Source organism: Borostomias antarcticus (genome assembly GCF_949987555.1).
Source record: "Borostomias antarcticus genome assembly, chromosome: 14".
NCBI lineage: Eukaryota > Metazoa > Chordata > Actinopteri > Stomiiformes > Stomiidae > Borostomias > Borostomias antarcticus.
In genome coordinates this window covers 20,556,576-20,568,821 of record NC_140247.1, presented here as the reverse complement: position 1 = coordinate 20,568,821, position 12,246 = coordinate 20,556,576, and the positions used below count along the sequence as shown (strand labels likewise).

The following is a 12,246-nucleotide window of genomic DNA, read 5'->3' as shown; positions in this document are numbered from 1 at the left end:
ACTAGCTGCTGCTAATACTGGTGTCACTTCCCATGATCCTCCCCCATACATCAAGCCCTGGGTAGGAGACGCCATGATTTGGACATGTTTGGCAGAGAGATAGTAGTAGATATTAAGATCAAGTTCAAGTTCATCTATACAAGTGTGTTTACCATTATAGTCGAAGTGATGAGTTAGTTAAGACCCAGCTCAGTTTTAGGACCACTGTATTAACAAGTACAATATATATTTGAACATGACGCCATTTCATTGTGAAGAATAACCAAGCAGAGCCAGTCAAACTGCGTTCATAGAGAGAGCATCACAACGTCCAGAGATGTTTATGTGCACGATGGGGAGGATAATAGTTTACTGGTCAATAACATGACGACCGCTGAAGGAAACGAGGTGGACTGAGTGAGTCTCTAGGGATTTCAACATTTCATTAGCACAACCAGAAACGATATCATTACCCAAGAATGTTTAACACAGTACAACAGAGGAAATATGCAGCAAACGACAGAAATGTCATTTAATACGCTACCGCACGCCGTCTCAGTCCGCTGCCGACACAGAGAGACAGTTTAAGTCCTTAAATTGTCCCTGGATATTATTATTATTATCGTTTAAATCAACTCTGGACACAAAACATGCTAAAAAATTCCCATGGGGGAAGGATACAGAGGGAACAGAGATCTGATCTGATCTCTCTGACATGAACGGCGACAGTTTGTGTTGATGTCCGAGTGTGGAATGACTTGATGATGATGTGTTCAGGGTCAGAGGTCAGGGGGAGGAGTCTCCTCATTTCTTCTTCGCGGATGCAGCTTCGGCGGCGGCGGCGGCAGCGTCCGCTCTCAGCTTCTCCTCCCTCTGCTGGAGGAAGACCCCGTACTCCTCTGCCGACAGGCTGGGTGTGGGGGGGGGGGGGGAGAGAGAATGAGAGAGAGAAACAGTGTGTTTGTGTGTGTGTGTGTGGTGGGGAGAGAAACAGTGTGTGTGGGGGGGGGAGGGGAGAGAGAGAAACAGTGTGTGTGTGTGTGTGTGGGGGGGGGGGGGATAAACAGTGTGTGTGTGTGGGGGGGGGGGAGAGAGAGAGAACAGTGTGTGTGGTGGGGGGGAGAGAGAGAACAGTGTGTGTGTGGGGGGGGGGAGAGAGAGAGAGAGAAACAGTGTGTGTGTGTGTGGGGGTGGGGGTGGGGCAATATGTGATGTGACTAAGAGAAAGGGAAACAAATGTCACTTTAATGCTATTGATACGGTCCAGTAAGAAGCAGGCGCAAGCAGAGAGAGCGGTTGTAGAGGTGCTGACTAGAGGAGTAAACAAAATAGTAAACAAGGTTGCCCCCCCCCCCCCCCCAACTGAGCATAAATCCCAGCGCAGGTAAACCCAGCGCCCCCCAAAGGGAGGGAGGGAAACTTACTCCTCCACGACCTTGATGCCCAGCGAGCGAGCCGAACCCACGATGCACTTGACGACCGTCTCCAAGGAGGCGTTCTGCATCTTGAAGCACTCGTCCTGGGCTTTCACCTGGGCGATCTCGTACACCGCCCGGACCGACACCATCCCGGCTATCTCATGGCCTAAACATGCACACACACACACACACACACGCACGCACGCACACACACAATTTAGCATTTATATCCTTGCGGGGACCGTAAACCTAATCGTAGCCATAAAATATAAACCTAACCTTAAACATAACCTTTGACCCCTAACTCTAACCTTAACCCTACCATTAACCCTACAACCCTAGAAAACTTTAGGTTACGTAACATAACCCCGGTTCTTTGATAATATGAGTGAGGTGTCTCACATTGGGAATGCCTCTTTAGGGACGTGACCACGGAAGCTCCTATAGCACCACGTCTGTCATTTACAGACAGGTCGTGACAGTGACCCTGGGGGTCTCACCCCCCTTTATAAGCCACTGTCAGACCCTCACAAGTCATTCTGAAGCAATCTCTTCCTCGTGCACAGCAAGGAGGGATGTGCGGTGAGACACCTCACTCAAAGTTCTCCTAAAGTTCTTTTTCAAATATTTGTTCGGTGTCTCACATTGGGAAGGATGTAGACAACTCCTGTATTGCCTCGCTCGGACGACAAGTCAAGACAGTGGGCCGGAAAAAGACCTGAAGGGTGTGACCCCTCCAGGCCCACGGGCATATGAGGCCCTATGGCAAAGAGTAGGTTAATTTGGTAGGCTGGAGGACCCAACACTGAGAACTGTATGCGCCAGACAAGGAGCAGTGACATCCAACCGGTAGTACCTAATAAATGTGTGAGGCGAGGACCAACTCGCTGCGGCACATATATCCTGGACAGAGATACCCCGAAACATGGTCCATGACGTAGCCATGGCCCTGGTAGAATGTGCTCTAAGTCCCTCTGGAGCCTGCAAACCCCTGCTATTATAAGCTAATATAATAGCCTGGACTACCCAGTGGGATAGTCGCTGGTATATTACATATATATAAAACATGCCACCTTGCGAGGCAGGCATGCCTGAAGTGCTTCAACCTCTTTCTTCCTAGTGTCACATGTCTGTTGCATGGCGGCAACAGATGGACCGAAAAGCCCTTTGGGATCCACCTTGGTGTCCAGGAGGTCCCTCTTCTCCATGTCACTGAGGCCTGATGGGCCCAGCCAATGGGATCTCTCTCCCACCACAGCCAGGGTCATGGCACGGCCAGCGCCACGAACCCCACGGCAGATGGTTCTGAGGGAGAGGTCAGAGATCAGGCAGATCTCTTCCCAGGCGCCCATCTCCTCCTGAAGCTGAGATTGGTAGGCAGCCAGAAGAGTAGCAGCGTTAAGTGCTCTCCCAGACTGGGCTGAAGCCTGGTAAATCTTGTGGTAAGTAGAGGCGGTTAAGCGCTCTAACTTGCCTGGGAGGGAGGGGCCAGCTGAGGTTGGCCGCAGAGACGGGTTTAGGTGGCGCGCCACCGCAGGCTCGACAGGATGGGGCGATGAGAGCCCGAGTGTTTCCATTCCCACAATATCCACACCACCAGGCTGGCCTTTGATAGTGGCGTTAGAGGAAAATGGCTTTTCCCAATAACGCTGTACCTCCGCAAGGCAGTCAGGAAGATAGATAGATAAATCTTTATTTTTGTGTCACTCCTTAACAGACATTTCCATCACATTAGTACAAAAGTGCAATAATAAAAAGTTAAGGACTCACAATGAGTTGTGAGACACAATACAAATCAAAATAGAATAGAGCGTACATTATTGTACTACACACATACGATACAATTGAGAATACAATACAGTATAGGGACAAAATACAGTATAAAGGAGAATGAGGAGTAAATGAATAGAGAGGAATAGAAATGGGTCAGTTTATAGACCAGTACTCATGAAAGCTACTCTTCTTTTTAGGATGAGGTGGCAGGCTTTGGCGTATTCGTTGATACAGTGTCTACCGGCTAAAATTATACACAATTATTATATAATTATACACAACGAGAGGCAAGAGCTGCAGACTGGGAGGCTGGCCACTCGAGACTGAGCTTGGCTGCCGCCCTCTTGCAGACAGCGGACAGCAAAGATTCAACTGGCAAGGAGGAGTCGGACAAGTCGCTACCAGTGGTAATGTTACCAAGCTGGACTGAGAGGTCATTTTCATCCTCGTCCTCGACTCCCTCCGCGAGGAGTGCGTCATCCCCTTCGAGGTCCTCCGAGTCCTCGTCACCATCTCCCTCAGTTTGAAAACTCTGCAAAGGGTTCAAAAGGAGGTGGGAGCTCAGAGGGTACATGCTCCATAATGTCCCCCCAGTCCAAGCTAGTGCTGGGCTGGACTTCCTCGACGACCTTGCGGGCGGGAGGAGAGACAGGTAGCCTGACGGTAGCAGCGACGCGCACTCGTCTCTTGAGGATCCTCTCAGACATGAGGGAGCAATGGGTGCACGATTTGGGGTTAGCAAATGATACGCTCGCATGCTTAATCCCAAGACAGGCGATACACAAATCATGTGGATCCTTCCCTGATATCGTAGCACCACATGTCTCGGCCGGGCAAGGGCGAGGGGGTGTTTCAGTTTTGCCCACTTCAAGGCTCTCAAGCAGAGGCCATTTAACTGGTGAGGTTAAATCTGTGGGTGTATTTAACTGGTGAGGTTAAATCAGTGGGTGTATTTAACTGGTGAGGTTAAATCAGTGGGTGTATTTAACTGGTGAGGTTAGATACGTAGTTCGCCAAGACGCGTTAGCTACAGTCACAGTCGAATGGCTGGCTACAGGTGGGAAGGCTACAGGTGGGAAGCCTGTGGGAAGGTGGACAGGTGGGAAGCCTGTGGGAAGGTGGACAGGTGGGAAGCCTGTGCTAGCTACAGGTGGGAAGCCTGTGCTATTAGCCCGCCACGACGCGCAGCTAAACAAACTGAGGACTGGTTGACGTTTAGCTCGCCTCGACGCGTTAGCTAGTCACAGTTGGATGGCTAGCTAAAGGTGGTGAGCCTTTGCTAGCTATTAACTGTGGATAAAGCTAGCTTGCCCTGACGCGTCAGCTAACTTAGCACTGCAGTTCGATGCTGGCTAGTTCGGTGATGAGCCTAAACTAGCCAAACACAATTAGCCTGCGTTGACGCGCAGCTAACAACTGACAGCAAGCTGCACACAGCTGCGACAGCGGCTTGTCTACGAACGGTTAAGCAGGGCTAAGTACAACTATCACGCTGAGGAGGAGCAGTGTGGACTTCACGAGGAAGAGCATAAGAATGATTTGTGAGGGTCTGACAGTGGCTTATAAAGGGGGGTGGGACCCCCAGGGTCACTGTCACGACCTGTCTGTCAATGACAGACGTGGTGCTATAGGAGATTCCGTGGTCACGCCCCTAAAGAGGCATTCCCAATGTGAGACACCGAACGAATATTTGAAAAAGAACCCCTAAAGCTAATCTTAAACCCTAAACATAACCTTTGACCCCTAACCCTACTTGTAACCCAAGCCCTAAACCCTTACATCAAAATGGCCCCACAAGGACATTTCTTTCTTGTTTCACTATCCTTGTGGGGACATCTGGGCTAGTTTATTGCTATAGTTGCCTTCCTCTTAGTGTCCCTGTCGATCATAAATATGTCATCAATCTGAAAGATCCAATTGCTGGAGAGATGGAGGGAGACAGAGAGAGAGAAAGAGAGAGAGATGGAGGGAGACAGAGAGAAAGAGATAGGTAAGAGAGAGAGAAAGAGATAGGTAGAGACAGAGATGGAGGGAGATCGAGAGAAAGATGGAGGTAGATAAAGAGAGATGGCGACAGAGAGAGATTTAGGGAGACAGAGATAAAGAGATGGCGGGAGACCTAGAGAGGTAAAGACAGAGAGATGGAGGGAGAGAGAGAGACAGAGAGCGAGAGATGGAGAGAGAGAGCGAGAGAGAGAGAGAGAGGACCAGAGTGGCCATAAGCCTTACCCGTCTTCCCTGCCCCTTTCTGGATGCCGGCAGCCTGTTTGAGGAAGTAGGACACGGTGGGCTGGCCAATCCTCAGGTCGTACGTCCTGTCAGGCTGGGGGAACGGGGGGGGGGGGGGGGTTATTACAGGTGTTATCGTCGGTTGAACAGAGACTGCTCTAACCTGCGTGGATGCCACAGCTGCATAGGGCATGAACTCTGACCTCTACCAGCCATGAGGTTGTCAGAGGAGGAGCGTCCTATCAGAAGTGATCTCCCTGACGAGCAACAAGGCCATTTATCAGCATCTATGAAAGTGGCATGAGCTAGAACGGCCAGTGAGCTCGCATTGATCTGCCCGTTAGCAGCATGGCTGAGCTCCTGGAAAACTGGAGGAGAAAATGGATGGAAGATTGTGCTATTGTTTTTCTGTGAAAAAAACAGAGGCTTCGAGTGAGATGGGTAATGTAATGTGTCGGAAGAGCAGAGAGAGAGAGAGACAGAGAGTGAGAGAGAGAGAGGGAGAGACGGGCACTGCTGGAGAGAGAGAGAGAGAGAGAGAGAGACAGATCAATTTTACAGGCCTCCAGTGGCATGCGTGTCCTACCGCACACTACACTGAACTTAAGCGCATTGTGTTGCCTTGGTGTACGAAAGGCGCTATATAAAGTTGGATTAGATCTAAACACCAGTTATTCAATTGAGTGTTAGAGCATATAGGACCCTAAAACGGGCCAATAAGATCGTGGCCGACCCCTCCCATCCCGGTCACGGTCTCTCTGACCCACTCCCCTGTAGCAGGAGACTGCGGTAAATGGTACATGGACTGCACTTATATAGCGCTTTTCCACCTTAGCGGCACTCAAAGCGCTTTACAATGGCCTCTCATTCACCCATTCACACACACATTCACACACCAATGGCGGTAGCTGCCATGCAAGGTGCTAACCTTCTCATTGGGAGCAATTTGAGGTTAGGTGTCTTGCTCAAGGACACTTCGACATGTGGACAGTCAGAGCTGGGATTCGAACCACTGACCCTTCGATCACTGAACAACCCGCTCTACCAACTGAGCTACAGCCGCCCCATCAGGACCAGGTCCACACGCCACAAAAACAGCTTCTTTCTCACGGCCATCAGACTCATTAACAAGGCTCATGTCCCCCCACGACGCCCCACTGACTCTATACCCCCCGCACCACTTGCACATGACCTCTTCTTCGTGCGGGTTAGGTGTTGTGCTCTCCTCTCCTCCTCAGGCTCGGGGCTATCCTTTTACCACCCCGAGACTGGGTGAGGACCCCTCTGTGGGAATGGAAGAGGCGCTGTTCTCGCTATAATAATCCAGCACACCAATGGATCGATTTTGAAACTGATATTTTAAGATTAAATCAACAACATAGTGGGGCTTTGTAGGTCTTGAGAGACTCTGCCTTTTTGATGGAGTCTGGGAGTGTGTTCCCCAGTCATGGAGTCAGGGGCGGACTGGCCATCTGTAGTTTCTGGAGAATCACAGAACGGCCGCCGGTGATAAAGGCCCTTCTTAAGTTGAATGCGCGTTCTCGTACACCTGGATTTGCATACATAAACGCCCCGCCAGCTCCTTACTACAGGGTCGTGTGCACACAGAATCCCCAGACAGCGCGGAAAACGTTGAGACGTTCCCAATTAACATGCTTGATGTTCAAGGTCACGTGCAAATTCGACGTTTTATTCGTCACATGCAACATAGCCTACCAGTAAAATGAGCAGTGAGATGTTTCTCCGCTGGCTCTGTGCACACTAAGCTTAAGCAAGGTGAAACAAATCAATACAAAATAACAAAAGAAAACAAGACGGTATATATGGGCTTTTAATACAATATGCAAAATATATAACCTACATGAAAGGGATGGGATGTGCTGAGAGCAGATTGAATTGTAGCCTACAGTTTAGTTAAATGCATGAGTAGGCTACTTATGGATCTTGATAGGCCCTATATCTATATTATGTAGGACCATATGATATATTTTAGTTATGGATATTCACGTTTACAGTATTTACAGAATGTAGATGTGTCCATTCTGACGACTATGGAATATAAGGTGCTGTTGTGCTGAGTCTGAGTATAGCGACTGAGTTTAGTGCTTATTTATTAATTCACTGCCATTTGCAGAGTTTGTGTAGTGATTTTATTTATTTTAGGACACCGCGATGCCTTCATGAATGTGAAACGTAATTGGAAATGATACAAATATCCTCGTATTTATGATTATGAGTATTATTCAAGCCTAGGATGTCTGTAGACTTGATGTGAACGCAATCACCTCGGATTTCTCATAAATTCAGCCCTTGCGAACGGACGCACTCCAATCTGGCCTACCTATGACTGCATTTCCGCGTTCTTAAATCCTGTTCTTAGATAAGAACAAATCCGAGATAAGAAACCATTCAGGAATGCCAGAATTGTCCCGGTAACTTCGTAAGTGGAGTTAAGAAGAAATTTCTTCTTAACTTCTTCTATACTGCGTTCAGGAATGAGGTCCAATGTGTTTATCAAGGGGAGGTTGTCAGGGAACGATACCATCGACCACCAGCAGATGGCAGTGAGGATTAGGATCAAGGCAATGCCGAATAAAGAACTGCAGTCTTCAATTTCAAAGAACATCATGAAAGGGATTATGGGATTACGATCCCAGTTTCTCTCAGTTTCTCTCATCAGATATTCCATGAATGTGTGGATTCAGATTAAATCATGAAGGCGTACGTATATGAAGGCTTCACGACAGGAATATGGACTAAGGAACAGGGGGAGCCATGTTAAATCTTAAATGGAGTGTGTGTGTGTGTAAATGGTAAATGGAGAGCGTGTATGTGTGTGTGTAAATGGTAAATGGAGTGTGTGTGTGTGTAAAGTAAATGGAGAGCGTGTATGTGTGTGTGTAAATGGTAAATGGAGTGTGTGTGTGTGTGTGTAAATGGTAAATGGAGAGCGTGTATGTGTGTGTGTAAATGGTAAATGGAGTGTGCGTGTGTGTGTGTAAATGGTAAATGGAGTGTGTGTGTGTGTGTGTGTGTAAATGGAGTGTGTGTGTGTATGTGTGTAAATGGTAAATGAAGAGTGCGTGTGTGTGTGTGTGTATGCGTAAATGGTAAATGGAGTGTGTGTGTGTAAATGGTAAATGGAGTGTGTGTGTGTGTGTGTGTGTGTGTGTGTGTGTGTGTGTAAATGGAGTGTGTGTGTGTGTGTGTGTGTGTGTGTGTGAGAGAGAGTGTAAATGGTGCATGTATATACTGTAGTGCACTTATATACTGTAGCTCTTTTATGCAAAGCACAATGGTCTCTCATTCACACACCAATGGCAGCAGCTGCCATGCTAGGTGCTACATTGGGAGGGATTTGAGTTCAGTGTTCTCTATCTCTCTCTCTATCTCTCTCTCCTCTATCTCACCCTCCTCAATCTACACCTCTATCTCTCTCTCCTCTAGTGCAAATACAGTGCAATATACTGTCTCTATCTCTCATCTATCTCACTCTCTCTCCCTCCTATTTCTATCTCCTCTCTCTTCCTCCTCTATCTCTCTCTCTCTATCTTACTCTCCTCTCTCTCCTCCATCTCTCTCCTCTCTCTCTCCTCCATCTCTCTCCTCTCTCTCCTCTATCTCTCCCTCCTCTATCTCTCTATCCTCAATCTCTCTCTATCTCTCTCTCCTCCATCTCTCTCCTCTATCTCTCCCTCCTCTATCTCTCTATCCTCAATCTCTCTCTCCTCTCTCTCCCTCCTCTATCTCTCTATCCTCAATCTCTCTCTATCTCTCTCTCCTCCATCTCTCTCCCTCCTCTATCTCTCTATCTCCTCTATCTCTCTCTCCTCTATCTCTCTCCTCCATCTCTCTCTCTATCTCTCTCTCTATCTCTCCCTCCTCCATCTCTCTCTCCTCCATCTCTCTCTCCTCCATCTCTCTCTCCTCCATCTCTACCTCCAGAGTAAAATAATATAAATCTTCAGAGGTGCCGCATGAATAATGGAGGTGTCTAGATAATGTCTTGCATTCGCTGAACTCTCTCGGGTGAAGTAATAGGACTCTGGGGCAGCGGCCCTTACTGGGGAGGAAAACGAACGCACCTTGACATTGATCTTGATGGGGAGAGGAATGCCTTCCTTCAGATCCTTGGTTTTCTCATTGAAGTCCTTACAGAACTGCGCAATGGGGATTCCCCTCTAGCAGGAGAGAGACAGAGAGAGAGAGGGAGAGAGAGAAGGAGAGGGAGAGAGAGGATAACACATTTTAAAATGTATGAGCAGCCTGGACCTCAGAGCATCCATCTGAATGTCACTCTCACCGCTCCCTTGGTGGGTGGAATAGCGATGGCTGCCTGGTGTCAGTCAACCACTCACCAGCCAGCCAATCACCTGAGAGGCCTGGGAGCACGTCCACGCATGGCTGCCTCAGGGCTGACCGCTGGCGTGTGAAGGTGTGTGTGGGGGTGTGTGTGTGGGGGTGTGTCAGCGTCTGTGACTGTGTATGAGTCATGTGAGACACGTGTCGGTGCTGTGTGTGTGTGTGTGTGTGTTTATGTGTGTGTGTGTGTGTGTTTATGTGTTTGTGTATGTGTGTGTGTGTGTGGCTGAGTATGACAGGTGTGTGTATGTGTGTACTGTATGTGTGGCTGAGTATGACAGACGTGTGTAAATGTGTGTGTGTGTGTGTGTGTGTGTGTGTGTGAGTGAGTGAGTGAGTGAGTGAGTGGGTGTGTGTGTGTGTGTGTGTGTGTGTGTGTGTGTGTGAGGCTGAGTATGATAGACGTGAGTGTGTGTGTGTGTGTGTTTGTGTGTCTGAGTATGACAGGCGTGTGTGTGTGTGTGTGTGTGTGTGTGTAATTGTGTGTGTGTGTGCGTGTGTGTAATTGTGTGTGAGTGTGTGTGTGCCCTGTGGCTATGGGGCCCAGTGATGGATGAGCCTCCCACTCCCAGCTGGCCGCCCAGCCAACCAAAGAAAAGGCAGAATGGATGGGTGACATTAAGTCAACACACGCCCAATACCATTCCTCTCCAGTACACACACTCTCACACACACACACACACACACACTCACACACTCACTCACTCACTCACTCACTCACTCACTCACTCACTCACTCACTCACTCACTCACTCACTCACTCACTCACTCACTCACACACACACATACTCACTCACTCTCACACACACACATACACACACACACACACGCACACACTCACTCACACAAACACTCACAAAAAAAAAACACACTCACTCACTCACTCACTCACACAAACACACTCACACACAGTCAAACACACTTACGCACACACACACTCACTCACTCACACACACACACACACAAACACACACACGCACGCTATTTCTCCATGTTGAATCCAAAGCAATGACTATTAACCAGGAATCTAATTACAGCTGCTGAAATCTAAAATGACCTACGCCTGGCTGTGCTCCCCAAAGGCAACATGTTGATTGAAATGTTCATTTCAGAAAAGACTGTGAGGAAAAAGGTAGTTTTTTTTTTTTTTTTTACACACACACAGTTTAATGGCTCTGTGAGCTGCCGTAGGTCCAGTGATGGAACACGCAGAGTGCTGGCGCCGAGTTGTAAAAATGACGGTAATAATGACTGTAATAATGACTGTAATAATGACTGCGATGAGAAGACATTCATCCTCAGACCCTCGTCAAGCACCAGGACCAGGCGGACGTGGGTTCGGGGCCCGACGGACCGCCGGGTGCTGAGATCATCGTCCTCGGAGCGCCGCCACTCGGAGAACACACGGAGACGGATCCACATTAGGTTCCGTCCCGTCCGGTCCCGTCCGCTGTTGCTACCCTCATCCGTGTCCCTCCGCGTACCCCTGCGGTCCTGTGTGTGTGTGTGTGTGTGTGTGTGTGTGTGTGTGTGTGTGGTTCTCCCGGGCCGCGTCCGCACGGACCCGGCAGCCTGCTTCCTGCTTTGCGCCGCGACCACTATTGTTTTGCGAGCCGATGGGTCCCGTTTGAATTATAACGTCCCGCTAATGAAATGAAAAAGTGCTCATTCCCCCCGGGGTTCCTCACCCCCCTGCTTATTGATAGTAATCCCTCGTCAACATCTCCCCCCTCCCTCCCTCCCTCCCTCCCTCCACACAACAGAGCCAAGTAAACAAGAGAGGAGGGAGGTAGGAATCAAATTAAATATGGATTAATATAAAAGCTGTGATGTCAGGGGGGAGGTGGGGGGGGGGGTCAAAGGATTCACAAATCCAGCTGCATTTCCTCTCCCTCTGTTCTCCCTTCGGTCAGATAATCTTTCTCTCCCCCTCCCTCGCTCTTCCTCTCCCTCATCCTCTCTCTCCCTCATCCTCTCCCTCTCTCATTCCCCTCTCCCTCCCCTCTCACTCCCTCCCCCCAACTCTCTCCCCCCCCCCACTCTCTCTCCTCTCACTCCGCCCCTCCCTCTGTCTCTCTCCCTCCCTCTCTCTCCACTCCTTCCATCTCTCTCCCCCCCCCCCACTCCCTCCCTCCCTCCCTCCCTCCCTCCCTCCCTCCTTCTCAGGCCACCAGGCAGTGTCTTGAGGGGACCTCCTCCTGGCCCCGCCTATCAGGTGGCCTGATGCAGTCAGGAAGTGCTCAAGCACAGCCAGCGAGCCATTAGACCGACAGAGGCGGAGGACGACCGCGCTAAAGATAGACCAACAAAGAGCGGGATCAGCCCTGGCAGGCCCACACACACCGCCTAATGCTTTTAAAAGAAGGCATGAATACTGCAAAGAGAGAGAGAGAGAGGGAGAGGGAGGGAGAGAGAGAGAGAGAGAGAGAGAGAGGGAGGGAGAGAGAGAGAGAGAGAGAGAGAGGGGGGGGGGAAGAGGGAGGGA

At 49.4% G+C, this 12,246-nt stretch overlaps 1 protein-coding gene across 1 annotated transcript in view; it reads right to left on the bottom strand.

The window, feature by feature from the left end:
- Positions 1–262: 262 nt before the first annotated feature.
- Positions 263–12,246, bottom strand: part of mrpl11 (mitochondrial ribosomal protein L11) — a 32,163-nt gene continuing 20,179 nt past the window's right edge. Inside the window, exons 3-6 of the mRNA XM_084448732.1 lie at positions 9,485–9,580; positions 5,400–5,493; positions 1,404–1,563; positions 263–889 (exon numbers count right to left, since the gene is read on the bottom strand). Of these exons, the coding sequence (XP_084304858.1) occupies positions 784–889; positions 1,404–1,563; positions 5,400–5,493; positions 9,485–9,580 (456 nt within the window). The 3' untranslated portion in view covers positions 263–783. The remainder of the gene's footprint in view (positions 890–1,403; positions 1,564–5,399; positions 5,494–9,484; positions 9,581–12,246) is intronic.